The 17,298-nt window shown below is 45.9% G+C and overlaps 1 protein-coding gene across 9 annotated transcripts; it reads left to right on the top strand.

Annotated features, from left to right (window-relative positions):
* The first annotated feature begins 468 nt into the window (after positions 1 to 468).
* gata3 (GATA binding protein 3) lies at positions 469 to 16,520 on the top strand. Of its 9 annotated transcripts, none has more exons than XM_070928632.1 (7): positions 5,317 to 5,729; positions 5,880 to 6,255; positions 7,191 to 7,667; positions 9,859 to 9,915; positions 10,072 to 10,118; positions 12,460 to 12,585; positions 14,915 to 16,520. In XM_070928632.1, exons 2-7 carry the CDS (start codon positions 6,021 to 6,023, stop codon positions 15,203 to 15,205), a joined length of 1,233 nt encoding a protein of 410 aa, XP_070784733.1. In that variant the 5' UTR covers positions 5,317 to 5,729; positions 5,880 to 6,020; the 3' UTR covers positions 15,206 to 16,520. The 9 variants fall into 9 exon arrangements, with proteins under 9 accessions (XP_070784729.1, XP_070784733.1, XP_070784731.1 ...); XM_070928630.1 differs by having other exon boundaries at positions 7,191 to 7,724; XM_070928628.1 differs by lacking the exon at positions 5,317 to 5,729 and adding an exon at positions 469 to 543 and having other exon boundaries at positions 7,191 to 7,724; positions 9,859 to 10,118.
* Positions 16,521 to 17,298: the final 778 nt, after the last annotated feature.

The following is a 17,298-nucleotide window of genomic DNA, read 5'->3' as shown; positions in this document are numbered from 1 at the left end:
CTGGCATGTTTTATTATCACAAAAATAAAACATAAAGAAAGAAAAATACTGCCTGGGATAATGAAAGGAGAGCATATGATGTTAAAACAACAATCTAAAATAAATGGCTGCCTTCTGTTGTATTCCCACTGGTTTCTATTGCTTTTAATTGGGTTTCTGTTGCTCTAACTTGTGATGCTTTCAGACCCGGAAGAGCTGGCGTGCACAGTACAGTAATACGGTAAAGAGGCCGCCTTTGGTTGGCCCATATGCGAGTGCAGCCTGCCCGGTAGCCTATGTGCGCGCGTGTTTCTCCTCGCGGTGTGTGTTATATGATGATGTGACTCCGGGACCGAGGGCGCGCGCACCACCACCACCACCACCACCACCACCACTGTGAGAGAGAGAGTGTGTTTTTTTTTTTCCTCCCTTCCCCGTCCACGGCTCTCACTCTTCTTTCTCTCTCTCTCTCTCTCTAAATGCCGTCGGCGCTTCCATCTCTATGTCACTCTTTCTTCACATCTGCGGAAAAAAAAGCCTCCGTCCGTCCGGCGTCCAGCACAGGTCAGTAAATATTTAGATTTGCTCTGAAGCCGGTGCATCCTAAATGCCGTCCAATGGGCTGCCTCTCCCCTCGGCGCCTTTGTATGTGAGAGCTCACTTGATGTTGCTCGCCTGTGAATGATGGGGAAACTTTTGTCAGCGCGTTTTGCGCGTCAGCTTCAATGAAAATAAACGAAGAAAAACGAAAACAAAAACAAATAAAGCTGTAGGGCGGGATTCATTGAAGCCAGAGAGGAAGCAGCCGGCTACACCTTCGTTTCTCTCCACATCGGCTGCGTGCACTTGCTGAAAAAAAAAAGAAAAAAGAAAAAAGGGGGGGCTGTAGTGTTGATAATGCTGGCTACAACATCCATAACGACCGCCATTGTTGCCTTTAACGCCGCTGTGAGCCGCTGTGTTTGCTGTTGACCCAAACCTCATTTCTTTTAACACAAGCGACGTTTGCGTCGGTAATAATCAGCGGTGCTCGTCCCTTTTTCCGCTCACGTTCTCACGTGTGTCAGGCTCGACCCGGGATTGATACGTTAAACGGCTGAACGACAGCCGGCTGCATTGCTTTAAATATTTAGCCACCTATCTCCAAACCGGCCCCCTCCCAAAATAGCGCAGATGAGGGGCTTTAACGACCTATTACCTACCGCTCAGGTTGGCGGCGGGCAGAATCCCATACGAGCCGTGAAATCGATCTGATTACTTCGCCGGCGGGTCATAAAAAAGGGAGTTGGGCTCGCTGAGGCTGCGTTTCCCCTCCTTATTAGTTTCCTCCATCTCGTCTCTGGTCGATATGTCTTGATACGGCGGAGAGACAGAGCCGCTGTTACAATGAACAGGATGCCAGAGTAAGGGCATCACACGCGCACTGTCACGGGCCAAGAGCTCCAACGGTTATTTGCCTGCAGAGAGCAGAGCGCGAGAGAGACCCGTATTGATCCCAGCGGTTCTTTTTTTACTGGGTTTTGTCCTTTTTACAAAAATATCCAGACTGGTCACTTGATTTAGACTAAATGTTGTGATGCTATTAAAATATAAAATCCTTTAAATCGGGGTAAAAATAAATCCACCACCGGCCTTGAGCGTGACAAAGAGGGGCAGCAGGTCCTGCGGTTTCATCTGAATCGAGATTTGGCCTCGCACGTCATAACGGGACTTGTCAGACTTTTAGATTCCGAGCTCAAATTTTAAATTCAGACAAATTATATTGTTAATATCTTGGTGTCGCGGATTAGTAAATTAGCCAGAAATATGAATGACTTTCTGCTGGAGATGCACAGGCTGGGAGGTGAAAAGGCCCCGCGCGTTAAATGAGAGATTACATCAGTGAGTCTGGCGAGAAGCGATAGAGACGCAGATAAACATCACAAGTCAGTCACTTGGCAGACCGTTGTGTTTTCTTCTCTCTTTTTTTTTTTATGTTGGGAAGAATGACACAAAATACGAAGTGCTGCTTTTTCTACCCTCGAAGAAAAAGGTGATTTATCAGCTTGTGTTCTCAATTTAAATCATTCTGAGAAATCCACTTCTGTTTTCGAGTTTCACGCGCCAGACAAGCAGAATTTGACGCCCTCGTTTTTGTTCTAAGAAGCCGAGTTGGTTCACATGCCGACAGAACAGCAGCTCCTTTTCTTGAAAAGACAAGAAAGGTGACAGATGACTCACAGAGTGGAGGACTGTACCGTGAAGGCAACCTGCGGTGCTCGACCGCTTTCAAAGTCTGTAAATGGACATTTAACCAGTAAAATAAATCACGAGGACGGTCGCATTTTTAATCCTCAACTGGGAACAAGACACGAAGCACCAGAGCGGCTCCACGCTCCTTTTTATTAGTTATTATTCACATATAATATAACGTGTGTCGTGTGTGTGTGTGTGTGTGTGTGTGTGTGTGTGTGTGTGTTTTCCTCCTGTAGTGTGCTTTTTTTATTTATTCATTTTTTTTTTAATGTTTTAATTTTGTTATGATGATGATGATGATGATGATGATGATGATGACAGGTTAATATTGGTGGCGACTATTTTGGACAGTTTATGTCGAGATGAATGAAAGTGTGAGCAAAATATGACGCGTTATGGACCCAGATATCAAAGCTTTTCATGGAACTAATTAATGAAAGTAAACACACACACACACACACACACAGGTTTTTATTAATAATAATAATATATAAAATTGTCTCGTATCTGCTCTTAATCTGCTATTTTAAATATGTGAAAATACAACAAAGATGAGCATGATGATTAGGCTGTTATTATTATTATGATTAATATTATGATTAGCAGTAGGGCTAGTGGTTATATTACTATTACAATGTATTATTATTATTTTTGTGTGATTTTATCTCCCTGACCTTTGATTATTCAGCTGACGGAAAGAAATCATTATTTATGAGGAACAACAAGGATCATAATTGTTGATGAGGCCATACACAGGAAGTTGGGGGGCAAAGTACACACACACACACACACACACACACACACACACACGTTATCTAAAACATTTCATCCCCCTCACTGGCAGTGTGAATAATCCGTTCGTGTCTTAAATTCTCAGCCGCAATGTAGAAAAAGAGACTGTGCCATGTCTTGATTTTAATCAGAGCTGGTTGACATAATCACTCAGAAATTATCTCCGCCATCAGAAGCCAGACTGGCCCCTCGCCCACTTTTATGAATCAACCTTTACGCACAGCAGCGCTGCTATTTGTAGGCCATTAACTGCAGAAACAGACTCTCCCTCACACACAGCGAGAGAGAAGCAGAGCTGAAGGAACTATTTCCTCCCGCCGCGGCGACAGATTGGGATTATAAATGACAACTTTTTAAGAGAGCCAGTCTTATTCCGTGCTGAATAAGCTCCGGCGTTATTGACACCGAGGCTTGGGAATCAAGTCATGGGACGGCTTCCATGTCCCATTCTCTAAGCTTCGATACATCCAGTCAAGAAACAAAAAAACATAATCGGGATTTTAGGCTACATTTACCGTCATGTGTTGCCTCTGAGCACCTATAACGGGGACTTTGTGGATAATGGCTGCGCGATACTTTTCAAGAGGATAATTACACGAGTCCGCTGACAGCTTGACAATGGCAGCTACAGCAGTTTGCATCCAAGTTCAGTCTCAGGTTTGCCTGAGTGAGATACGCCCCCCCCCCCCCCCCCCCCCCCCCCCTCTCTCTCCAGGTAGGGCTATCCTGGAGAGGAAAAATACCACGCTTTGCCAAGTCTCTCTCAGTGTGTCGCTCCCACGCGCCTCGGTATGAAAGAGGAGGAAATAAACTGGGAGTTAATGGAGCCATCACCTGACGCGCGTGGCCTTATAAAAACACAGCCGTCATCTAACTGATTATTGATTACCGAGAGTCCCCTGCAGGCACGTTCCCGTGCAGCCGATGGATCCGTCGGTACCTGCTGTCACGCTGTCACGGGAATAATACGCTCATACCTACGTGGTGCAAGGGCGTGCGCGCTCCCGCTGCCTCCCCACTGCACGCTGCCAGAGGGTTCATTTCCTGACTCGGTGACGTCACATCCAGTGGCGTCGCCGAGGCTGCCCCCACCACACACACACACACACACACACACACACACAACTCTACTATTACACACTGCCCATCTGAAAGTATATGGAGAAGCCAAACTGGGCTTTAGACATGAAATACTTCCCCAAGGAGCACCCCCCCCCCCCCACCCACCTTTTCCTCCCGCGCAATGAGGTGAATAACGCTGCAGACGCACGGCATCATGCCCGCATGACAGTGAACACACCGGGTGAGTTCCTCTCTGATTGGGGGGGGGGACAGGCTGCCCTGGAGAATGACGGCCGCTGATTTGTTCAACTTGGAATGAAGATGAAGAGCGCGTGGGGTAAATCACTCCCTGCGCGCGCTATCGTGTTACATTTAATGCACTGTTTTGAATAAATAATGACGTGAGCCCGTTTGCTGCTTGTCTGCTTGAGATGCTGCAGTGGGCAGGTTGTTGCTCAGCTGCTGGGGGGGTTAACTGACGGACAACAACAGCCTTCATTAGGATATTTATTTATTTATTATTTGATTTTTTTGAGGCTGTATGAGGCTCAGAGTCTCCCGGGCGTCCTTGTCCGGCTTCACGGTGAGGAGATCGGCTCAATTCGGATCTGTCATTAGAATAATGTGGCTGTCACCGCGAGAGGACGCACTGTCACAATTTTAAGAGCGTATACAAGTCCCGCAACCTGCCGCCGGCCCGGAGCAACAGGCTCTGCTGCAGCCTCTTTCTCCTCTTTCCGCGGCTGCAGCAGACGAACTGCAGCAGACTTCAGATAATAATAATAATAATAATAATAATAATAACTGAGACCAAAATAATTCTGTGTTATTTACTACTTTTATGTTAATCCATTGGCTCAGAAGCTTTTAATCGGGGTTGTTGTTTAAATTCCTTTTTTAAAATGTTTATTTGTTTTTCTTTTAATATCCTGTTTATACTTACGCACATGTTAACGTTTAAAATTCCACATTAACTTGCTGCAGCATCACTTTTGCACCCCCACTATGTTTCCATGCATAACTGGGATGTTAAGTTTTAGTGGGCCCACTAAAAAAAGAAACATCCCTACTTTAATAATATATATTTTTTGGCAAGGTCATTGAAAGAAATCTTGCAGCACTTCTGCATCTCTCCTGGCCCACGTTATATTCAATTAGGGCAGGCCCCTCCCCTTAACTGATGACACTGACAGACCCTCCTTAAGTTGCGTCGCGCCACAGCTGTCTGCAAGCATTGAGCTGCCTGGCGCCATCCTGAAAGAATGCCTTCACTGTAAAAAAAAAAGAAAAAAAAGGGAGCTGAGAGAGAGAGAGAGAGACCGAGAGAGAGAGAGGTAGTGCAAGGGTGAGCGAGCAAGAGCCACACAGACGAGAGGGAGAGAGAGAGAGGAGCGGAGTTAATGGAGAGGGCTACAACTGCGCACAAACACAGATTTGATCAGTGAGTTTAACTTGCTGGTGCTGGTCAGTGTGCAGTGAAGCCACCCGCTGCAAACAAGCCGTGCGCTCGTACGAACCCGCACTACTTGTTGAGCTGGGGCCGAAACACGCACATTTCTTTTTTTTTACTGAGAGGAAGAAGTTCAGGAACTCAGCGTGGGACTGGATTCCATTTTGGACGTATTTATATGTCAACACCTTTGTTGCATTTGTAATGTGGGGTATGTTTCGTGTTTAAATATCCTTCTTTCTTTTTTTTTTTCTCCAATCGGGTAAATTCACTTATAAGCGCGAGCCTCCTGCCTGTTGTAGTCGTGCTGCATGTGAACACATTCGAGAAAATAAGACTCTAAATTCTTCTCTGTCTCCAGGTGATCGGAAGCAAGCGCGGAACCTGTGGATTTAACAAAAAAACCGAACGGATTTGGGACAGATTGTTTCTCATCTTGTGACTTGTACCGGTTTGCTTCGGCGTGCATGAACATTTGTTGAAGAAATAAAAAGCAAAAGCAATGGAAGTAAGTGCGGATCAGCCACGATGGATGAGCCATCATCCCGCGGTGTTGAACGAGCAGCATCCCGGCTCACATCACCCGGGCCTCGGCCACTCATACATGGACCCTTCGCAGTATCCCCTCGCTGACGATGTGGATGTACTCTTTAATATCGATGGACAGGGGAACCACGTCTCTCCATACTATGGAAACTCTGTCCGAGCCGTCCAGAGGTACCCTCCTCCTCCTCACAGTAAGTAAACGGCCTGTTTAGGCCTTTTATTTAATAATGGGCACTTTATCCTGTTGAGATCCATGTGCGTAATTTATCCCTGCTGCAAATACTCAGTTACGGCCTCTGTGTTTGGAATTATTTGTATTATCTGACTGTGATCCAGACCAGGTTTCGGTTTTGGCCTGGGCTGACTTTTTGTTAAAAACCTGAGAGCTTAAGTGTTGTGAAACCGCGCCGTAAATATGTTTGGCTCACCTCTAGTTTGTCTTTGGTGTCTGTCCAGCGCTCATATCGCAGCCTGTTCCCGTCTAAACGTCTCAAACACCAAGTGACACTCGGCTGACTCACGTGTCAGAGAAGTTTGTCAAAAGCCCGTGCGTAATTTGTTCTCTGGATCAATCGAGTGTTTAGTTACGGATTTAAACAAATAGACGTGTTGGCTCAGAAGTCACAGATGGAATATGTTGGTAGTTGCACGATATTTATCTTTATTATAATATGCTGTTCATAAGAGCAGCCATTTGTCGAGTTCCCTTTATTGTAGCCTGTAACTTCCTCAACAGTCAATCAGCTTCTTTAGAGGCTTTTGACTTGTAAGTGCTCGGCTGCTGCATCAGGGCCCGTTCACTGGAGGAGGTAAAGAGCTCAATTATGCTCGTGCGTGGCCACATGAAACTCTAGTTTTTCTAGTTATTTCTACTCGACAACAGAGTCTGCACAGGAAGTATTTTGGAGGCAAATTAAATCTGATTTTTTTTTGTGTTTTATGTTCAAAATAAAATGTCAATAAATGTTTTTGGTAAATCAGTGCGTAAAGAAGTGTCCTCCTTCGGGTCTTGTTCAGGCCTGAAGCTCGGCTCTCGCTCCTCGGCAGGAGAGTAAACGTGTATTTCTTGTTGCTGCAGACTGAAGTCAGGTTGTTGATGTTTTCCTGTGTTTCTGTGCTGCCCCAGGTAGCCAGGTGTGCCGTCCCTCGTTACTGCACGGCTCTCTGCCCTGGCTGGAGGGGAGCAAAGGCATCGCCCCGCACCACAGCACTTCTCCCTGGAACCTGAGCCCCTTCCCCAAGAACCCCCTGCACCACGGCTCCCCGGCCAGCCTGTCCGTCTACCCCCCGGCCTCCTCCTCCTCCCTGTCCACCGGTCACTCCAGTCCGCACCTCTTCACGTTTCCCCCGACCCCTCCTAAAGATGTATCCCCGGACCCGGGCATATCCACCCCGGGCTCCAGCAGCTCCGGGCGGCAGGAGGATAAAGAGTGCATAAAGTACCAGGTGACCCTGGCCGAGAGTATGAAACTGGAGTCAGCTCACAGCCGGAGCGTGGCATCAATCGGAGCAGGGTCATCCTCTGCCCACCACCCCATCGCCACATACCCATCCTATGTCCCTGAATACGGCCCAGGCCTCTTCCCACCAAGTAGCCTGATAGGTGGGTCACCTTCTAGTTATGGTTCCAAAACAAGACCAAAAACAAGGTCCTGTTCAGGTAGGCGTGCGCTTTATTACATTCCCTTTTGATCTAACATTATTCCCCAGATTTGCAGCCTTAATGATCAGCCATGTTTAATCTCATACTCAAAAAAAAAAAAAAGAAATGCCCATGAGCAGCTCATTCATCCCTCACATGAACTGAAGGCCACACAGGTCAACTGTGTTCTAAACAGCCGCATCAAAGTGCCTCAAAGCTCTTTCTTTCATCATCTGACCACAACAACAACAACAACAACAACAACAACAATAATAATGATGATAATTTGAATTTAAAGTTCAGATTAAGATATATTTAAAATAAATATGAAAATAAATGGTTTTGTAAACAAATTCAATACATTTGTTGGGAAAAAAAAGATGAATAGAATTTAGATGTCGGAAACAAACCTCGAGCTCTCAGAATTAATTGAATATTTTTCTCCAACTAAATAAAATCATCTTGACGCAAACGAGTCCAGAGTTGAAAGCTTAGATTAATTTAGGTCATTTTTGTCTCCTCTTCCTCTGCACTAACACAGAGGGAGAGGGAGGCGAGGGGGGGGGTGGGGGGAAACCAGCTCTCCGGGCTCTGTCGCCCCGTTTATATGTTTAAGATAATCCCATTACTGTCAGACCAGTGCACGCCACAGTTGCATTGTTTACCCAGCGGTAGAGCACCGGATGCTGCTTGTTCATTCACAGGGAAAAAGCGGGTGAACCGTCGCCGTGGCTGAGTGCACGAACCACCGAGGGGTGGGTGGGGGGGGGGACAGGGAGAGTGAAGGGAGATGTTTCCACATTGTGAAGGGGGGAGGGGGGGGGGGTAATTATTTTAAAGGTTATTGCTGCGCAGCTGAAAACCAGTTTTCTGTAATGAGATTAATATCAGCAGCTTTGATGGGGGGGGGACAGAAAACAGTGGATTAGTTGATGCATATCATCGGGATTATTCAGCATCATGCGCCGGGCCATTAATGCAAATAAAGATTTTAATTCCAGGATAATGTGAGATAATGTGCATTTCAAGATATTTCCCGATGTGAAGAGTATTCCTGTGTTCAGTGAGGTCATCAGTGCGTCGTGTTAAGCGTTCAGCGATTCTCTGAAACCGAAACACACCTTGTGCGATATACAGAACCTGCGTTGCAGAGGCCTGTTTATTTTCATTTGCATTGGATCCGACACAGTTCCTGTTTGATTTCAGAGGCAGTCTCCTCTTGGCGAAAAAGAAAGACAGACAGAAACGCACACTTATCCTCGCGCTTGCGTGTATCACATCTAAACGGACTGACGCATCTCTGTGTCTTTGTGAACAAGTCGGGCTGTGCGGGTTTCTGCTGCTCGGGAAAAAAAAGGGGAAGTGCGGCTGCATGAAAATGCAAAAGGCTCTCGGCGCTGCACAAAAGCGCTGTGTGAGTCTCTGCTTTCAAATAATGCGAGTGTGACTGCAGCTCCCTTGTTTCAGTTTCAGGGCCCCTGCACTATAATCAAAGTGTGAGTGCGCGTCTCACCTGTCGGTGTCACTAGAGAAGTGCCAGTCAAACCTCAACTCCCGCTCAATCATTTCAAAACCAAAGCCTAAAATACACCAACAGATTATTACCCTTATTATTGAGTTATTATTTAAATGAGATCGGCTGATGAGAGAAAGAAGAAGGCCTGTTTTATTCCAACTATTCTAAATGTGTCTCGGAGCAAAGTGCATTTTTGCTTAGTCTGAAAAGCCTGATCAAGGACACGTAGCTTGAAGATTTTGTGGTTTATTTATTGAAATGATTTCTGTCATATGGACCTCAAAACAACAGCTGTATTCACCACCAACACTAACCACATGTGTTTAATGTGTGTGTGTGTGTTTGTGTGTGTGTGTTACAAATAAAATAACTGCTGCCGTAAAAAGTCATGCTTATGTTACATTATTATTATTATTACTGGTATTTGTTGCATATTGCATGTTTTATAAATATCTTAATATTTCCTGTCATTTCACTAACTTTGACTGTTTTCAGCTTAGATTACATGCAACATGAATTATTATTATTGTTATTATTACTATTATTATTATTATTATAGAGGATCAACTGACCTGGACACTGTCTCCATGTTTTGTGTGTGTGTGTGTGTGTGTGTGTGTGTGTTGGCTCTTGCAGAAGGTAGAGAGTGTGTGAACTGCGGGGCCACGTCGACTCCGCTGTGGAGGCGGGACGGTACGGGTCACTATCTGTGTAACGCCTGCGGACTCTATCACAAGATGAACGGGCAGAATCGCCCTCTCATCAAACCCAAGCGGCGGCTGGTACGTCTCCACCACATTTCTCTGTTGATGACATTTCCGTCTCTCTCTCTGTTTTTCCCCTATCCAGGAAGAAGTAGGCCTATTAGCTGCAGGAAATTGACTCGACAAGTGCAGGTCTCTGTTTTCAGATACTACCAAAAAAACTGCACAGTTTTTTTTTAATGCAATGACGATGCTATCTTTTATTTGCTAAAAATTGTCATTGATTCACAGAGTACTCTGTTTAAACAATATAGGCCCCCCCATGTGTATTTTGGAGATGCATTGCCTCCATTAAAGAGAAAACTGCTTCCACTGTCGCTTGTTGCAGTGTGGCTGCAGGCCTGCATTCAAAAACGCGCAACGAGCTCCATCATATGAACATTATTATTATTTTTTTTTACATTTTAGCATTGAGGATATATCTGGGCTATTGGTAGGCTGTTTATGCAATTCTTACGATTGCTTTGGGTGGAGCTATTTTTTTTTTTGCAGCTATCTCAGGGAAAGCCCCTCTCTTCATAGCTGCATCTCTTATGAGCTTTAGAGGAGTTCCCCTGCCTTCTTATGAAAAAAAATAAAACTCTCTGGAGGCAAAGATGGCTGTCCAGTCCTGCCCTGGACCTCTTCTCTCCTCCACCTCGCCTCTAATGTGAAAACCCGACTTCCCAGGAAAGGGCTGCCGGATATCTGAGCAGCGCAGATAAGTCGCTTTTAACAACACAGCCCGCTTCCCCAGTCAAAACATGAAGGCTGCGGAGTCCGAGCCAGGCCAGCACACAGTCACGACTTGAGATTTGTTTAGTGTTGGAATCTCTGCTTAAATACACGAGGACGGTCAGGTAGGCTGTGAGTAACTGCCACGCCACATTTGACCTCGGAGTTTTTATATTTATGGAGGGCGAAAATGGCCAGAAAGTGACATCAGAGGAGGATTTAGGAGCAAGATACCTGATCACGTGTGTAATAAGTCACCACAGCCACCAAATAACACACTGACAGGCGTTCATTGCTCAGATGTAACCGTTTCGTGGCAGAAAATATAAAGTTATTTGAGGATTTAGAAAAAAAAAAAATAAAAAAATTCAAGAGGGTGAAAAGAGTCAAAAGATGGTGAGAAAATGCAATAAAAGTGAAGAAGAGGAAGCGGATTATAGCCAGCAGTAATACGCACACTTAATAAGGTTTATTCCTCCAATCTGATTGGCCATTCACAGCACACAGCAGCAGGGGTTATTAGGCCACCACGTGTGTATAATTGGAAATCCCTCCCTGAGATAATGTAGTCCTTTACGTTGGGGTGTCCTTTGCGGTCACCTGTCTATTGATTGTTTTTAGAGATTATAACATCAATGTCAAGCCATTGCAGCAAACTGGGCTGTGAGACAGGCAGCTAAATCCATGGGAAGACATGACTTTCACTGTGTCAGGATGAAGTGAGGGTTTTCACTCTGCTGGTAGCCTGCAGCGAAGCCACAAATATCCACATTTTCTCTTTCTTTTATCATGCTTTTAATTGGCGTGCAATTATTCCCACATGGCTCATTTCACTGCTTCATATATTCACATTTTCTTTTCATGATGTCCATGTTTAAAAGCCTACTCGTGTATATATATATATATATATATATATAAAAGATGCTTTTTGGTTTGTTTGTTTGTTTTAGGTGTAATTGATACCAAAATCAATATGAACACGTTTCCTTTCAGTTTCAGTTGTTTAACGTCACATTTAAAAACGAGCCTTCGTGGCACAAACACGCACTTTAAAAGGGGAAATTTAATCACATTTAATAGCTCTCCCATTTCAAGGCACTGCTTTTATGTCTTCTGTAAATATTTATTCTCCAGGAGGTATTTGCTCTATGGCGCTATTTTTAGCCTCGAGTGAAAGCAGCTCTGTTTTCGGGTTTTCTGTCTTTATTTTAAACTATTTTCAGCTTGAACTGAATGCAAAAAAAAAAAAAAATAATAATAATAATAATCCTATGGGTGGACAGTGAGAGTCAAAATAAAGCCTTTACTGACTGCCACGTTTTAGCGGTTTTTTTAAAGTAGTTTTGCACAATGAGTGAAAATAAAAAAAATGTATTTAATGTGTAGTGAAAGAAAATAAAACGGCCTTTACTTCATTGCATTTATAGAGATGTAGTGGGCTAAATGCAAGACGCCACCATGTATACAGGGCTGCCAAAATGACACAGATTTACATCCCATAGTTCTGAAGTCAAGTGTCCCGCAGATGAGCTGTGGGCGTCTAGTCCAAGCTCCCTAACGCTGAAATAAAACTGCTCTTCAGTGCTAAACTTCAGCCTTTGTACTCGAACGGAAGCCCTGAATCTTGGTGTTAAATGTGTCAGAATAAACCTTCATGTTGATTGGGTCATTACGTGGTCATGTGACGTCTCTCTCTCTCTCTCTCTCTCTCTCTCTCTCTTTCTTTTCTGTTTTTTCTGCCCTCTCTTGTGTCGCACAGTCCGCAGCCAGGCGGGCAGGGACGTCATGCGCGAACTGTCAAACGACAACGACGACGCTGTGGCGGAGAAACGCCAACGGGGACCCGGTGTGTAACGCCTGCGGCCTGTACTTTAAACTGCACAATGTAAGTAATAAACCTTCATAGGATATCTGACTAACCCATCACAGGTTGTCTTGAATATTTATGTGTTCAGCTCCATCTTCCTGCGCCCTCCTCCATTTCTTTCCCATCACGTCCCCCCCCCCCCGTCCTCTGAATATGTGATCTGACTTGTCCCTGCAGAGACTTTCCGGGGCACGGCGATAACAAATACTGTAGAATTAATATGATTTATTGGCAGTAAGTGCGAATCTAAAATGTGTAAGACCGAAGTGAACTAAGCCCGCAGCCGCCTTGCTTTTAAATATTGAAGAAGGGGGGGGGGGGCTTAATTAAAATTCGATTAATTTCCAGGCCGATTTTTTTTCTTATTTCTAGCCTTTTGGTTCCGAGCGCGCCAGGGACTCGGAGTCCCCCCTCTGACCACCAATCCGCCTGATTCGTTTTGGGTTGGTTAGAGCCTCACCACATCATTTCACATCCTCAATCTGAAAACCCCAGGGACTCGTTTATCTCTCCCTCCCTCCCCTCCCCTGTGCACAAAGCTGTCACTTTTAATCAGACAGCTATTGTAGTTGAAACTAATAATAATAATAACCAGGCTAACTGCTCTGAGGCCACATGTAGGTAATACCCCCCCCCCACCCCCCCCCCCCCCTCCTCCCAGACGACAGATAAAGGTTGCCTATATCCCATATCCCTGTGTGTAAGGGGAAGAGTATCCTGCTCTGCTGCCCTGCTTGTCACGCAAGCGCTCCCTGTTAAATCATTTTCCCATGTTACTTTTGGCAGATAGTTTGGCGCTGCAGAGAAGCAGATTCAGAGGAAGGTTAAAAAGGAGAGAAGAAGAATATTTCCCAGTTACGTATTAGCATTTGAACTGACCCTGACCTCGGAGTAATTGTGAAATTAGTTTATTTTGGTAAACCCAGACTTCTGTTATGTTTTGCTCCCTTTGAAACAAATTCCACATTCTTCACGGAGACTTTAGCGGGAGTCCCTGCACCGCCTGCATGTGTGTCCCGAAACACCTGATGGTCGCGGCCCCATTGTCCCGTAAGCTCTGGCTCAGATAAGGAGCTTGTGAAAACAGAGAAGCTGCCACAAACACGAGGCCTTGTTAACACCTAAAACACTGCCTCTTTTTTAGTAATCGGGGGTTTTAGGTGTGAAAGATGTCTTTCTCATCTTTGTCCCTCTGAGGGGAGTTCATCGCGACTCTGTGCGGGGGCTGAGGTTTCAGGTGGTTAGCTGCTGGTGTTGGGGGAGAGGATGTGAGAGGCTACCACTGTGTATTCTGCGGTGGTCATTGACTCGGCTTTTGTTTGATGTGTCGGGGCGGCGGCCCGAGCGCAGGCCGGAGGCCCGGGGCTTCCTCCGTGAGACGGGAGACATGTCAGCATCAAAGAGCGCAGGCCTGAGCAGCTTTAGGTGGGTGTAGCGTGCCTCAGAGCTGGACGCAAGGCAGAGAAAGTCACCCAGTGTGGAGTCACATCTTAGAGAATGAAACCACATCACTGGGGGGGGGGGGGGCACAGATCTCTGCCCTCCACTAATCATCGAGGCCTCTCTGCTTAAAGAGTCAGTGAAAAATGCCAATGTCTCAGACAGCGCGAGGAAGAAATCCCTGTTTCCATTTCCCCGGGAAGAACCGCTCAGTAAGATCAGGAAGCCAGTCGGCCTCATCCACCTCCCCTCATAATCCTGCCCACAGCCGGAATTCCATCATCCAGCTCTCATTCCCGGCTAAAACCTATGCTGGAATACGGCAGCTGGGGCCATTTTGGCCAGGAGACGGCCACGCGGTTGAGGAGGAGGGTGGAGAGGAGGACTTGGCCGACGCCGGCGGTCGTCATGGCCATGTGTCTCTGTGGTCGACTGGCTGCACATTAGCTGCCAGACTCTTCTCCGTCTCTGTTCTGCACACTCTCCCTCCATCTTCCCTCCACCCCCCTCCCCCCTCCGTCTTCCCTTTTTCTCTCTCTTTCTTTCTGGCATAGCCACAGCCTCAGATACAGTTCAGCTTAAAGGAATCAACATTTAAATCCACCCCAACACACACACACACACACACACACACACACACACAGTATATATAAACAATCTTGTGTTTCAGGATGGGCCTCCATTACATATCATTATGTCTCCCCAAAACCCCCAAATCTGTCTCAAAGACAACTAAAAAGCTCAGTGTGTGCCAACCGTCACTTAATGAAAACGGAGCCATGACTAATGTCTTCATGTTGGAATCTCCTCTTTTTAAGATTTCCATCTTCCACGGTGAACACAGTGCTACGACTCTGTTGTGACAAAAGACTAATCTGCCATCTTCTCTGTCTCCTTTCGAGAGCAGATCAACCGACCTCTGACCATGAAGAAGGAAGGCATCCAGACCAGGAACAGGAAGATGTCCAGCAAGTCCAAGAAGAGCAAAAAGTCCCAAGACAGCATGGACGACTTCTCCAAGAGCCTGATGGACAAGAGCAGCTCCTTCAGCCCGGCCGCCCTGTCCCGCCACATGTCGTCCTTCCCTCCCTTCTCGCACTCAGGCCACATGCTGACCACCCCCACACCCATGCACCCCTCCTCGGGCCTCCCATTCGCCCCCCACCACCCTTCCAGTATGGTCACAGCCATGGGTTAGACCTCCCCGTGCTGCACCCCCCCCACCCCCCCGAACCCTTGGCCTCGCCACCACCATGTCCCTCGGTACCTCTGCTGACCTGCTTCCATATCCTTAAAGACAAATAAACTGCTCCTCGGCCCGACCTAAGCTCCCCTGTCCCCCCCACCAAGCTGCGGTGCGAGAACGACAGGCTTTAGGCTCCTTTGTCCTCAGTTGTATCTTATTTTTATAAAATCAAAGTGTACCTCTGCGATGTGAATGCTTTGCAGACTTGACTTGACTGTGGCGCACTGACCTCCAGGGGGAAGATTTTTTTTTCCTCAACCGGGGAGAGAAAGAACATTTTCTCTCCAAGCCGCCGCCACCACATTGAGGCTGTCCTCCCAGCTGATCCACATGATAAGGAGCTCCATTTGTGTACAAAAAGCCATTTTTCCACACATGAACATCACGAAAACAGACATTTAAAAGACTTTTACAACGCTCTCTCCCTAAATTTCCGAAACCCGCCTCTCTTCACCTTGCACCTGTGTAACAGGAACCCCCCCCCCCCCCCCGCCCCCCGCTCCCCTCCTTGTTCTTCTTCCTCTTCTTGCTGAAGATGAGGAGAGACAGACGTTGAATATATTTGTACAAATTGTATGAAATACAGTACATTTAATGAAGACTTTTTAATTAAGTAAGAAAAAAAAAAGGAAACTTGCCCCTGGGCAGCTAACGACGAGAAGGGTACGAGTCGCAGCAGGTGGAGAGACTTGCCGCCAGAGGAGTGAGGAGAGGACGCCTCAGATGGGAAGAAAAAAAAGGGAGGAGGTGGCGAGAAGACGAGAGGGAGAGACTTTTGAGAAGGGGCAGGCCTCGGTTTTCGCCTGCGTGAATTGTGTTGCATTAAGTTTGCAGAGAGTCGGCGGCTCTGGCTGCAGGCATCTCTCTTCTTTTTTTTTCTTTTTTTTTGGATGTGCTATAGGTCTCGGGCAATTGGTTTGTGTTGACGCACGCACGTACACACACACACACACACACACACATACATGCACACACACACACACACACATGCACACACACATTTGATCACCTGAAAGACTTTCTTCCTGCCCACAGATTATATGCATTGTGAAAAAAGTTCCTGTATTTGTTATTTGTATGTATAAATCAGAGTACCAAAAATACGAAATAAACAAAGATGTAGAATTATTTCTTTATGTTATGCAGACTGAATGGTTGTAAAAATTTAATAATAATCACTAGTGTAAAATATGACTGCTTTTTTTGTTTCGTAATTTTTTTCCCTCTTTGAAAATAATAAACTAGTTTAATCTCTGTTGACATGTTAGCACTGTGGTCGAGAGCCGTCTTTTCTGTCTCCTTCTGCGCCTCGTGATCTTTGACGCATTGCACCCCTCCACCCAACCACAGCCAGCGACACCCCGCCATTATATTTTTCTTACCCAGCATTCACAGGAACGGATCTTACGGTCAGTTGAGCACAAACAGGAAGAGCAGAAATAAACAGTGGCAATGGAGGAACAAATCAAACGGCAGGGTCAGAGAGGCCAGGCCACACAGGCACCGTGGGCTGAAGGGGCTTTTGTCTCATCCTACTGATACATAAATACACACCGGCCGACATGCAGCACTGTACACACGCATCAAACATCTATCATTCAGTTTAGCAGGGAGGATTCATCAGGAAACAGCATCATTTCAGGCATTTCCCTCGGACCTAAGATCGCTCATCGAGCTTCTTATACGCTTTGTGTCAATGAAACGAGGAAATGGAATAGAAATGTTGGTGAAAGACGCAACAAAAAGTGACCACATCGCACAAGGCAGTCTATACTTGACGTGCAGCAGAGAAGCTTTGCTTTTACAGATAATACACTGCTCTTATTGTGAGTGTATGTCATGTAGAGGGGGGAAACCCACTTGACAGAGTCACACCAGCAGTGAGTGACCACAGGTGTTACAATGAGAATGTAGGAAATCTTAAGCTAGGTTCAGACTGCAGGGCTAATATGTGACACAATTTTACTTTGAAAAAAAAACAAAACCCTGAATAATCTGAAAAAAGTGCAGTTCAAAGTACAAGTTCCTGACAAATACAGAAGAAA

This window comes from Enoplosus armatus, chromosome 22 (genome assembly GCF_043641665.1).
Source record: "Enoplosus armatus isolate fEnoArm2 chromosome 22, fEnoArm2.hap1, whole genome shotgun sequence".
NCBI classification, from domain to species: domain Eukaryota; kingdom Metazoa; phylum Chordata; class Actinopteri; order Centrarchiformes; family Enoplosidae; genus Enoplosus; species Enoplosus armatus.
The sequence above is the reverse complement of the archived record's forward strand: the minus strand, read 5'-3'. Positions and strand labels throughout refer to the sequence as shown.

Coding starts and splice junctions, on each gene's coding strand:
- gata3 (XM_070928628.1), top strand. CDS start 6,021: ATGGAAGTAAGTGCGGATCAGCCACGATGGATGAGCCATCATCCCGCG. Junction 10,119..12,459: donor AATTGACTCGACAAGTGCAG/GTCTCTGTTTTC, acceptor TGTGTCGCACAG/TCCGCAGCCAGGCGGGCAGG. Junction 12,586..14,914: donor TGTACTTTAAACTGCACAAT/GTAAGTAATAAA, acceptor TTTCGAGAGCAG/ATCAACCGACCTCTGACCAT.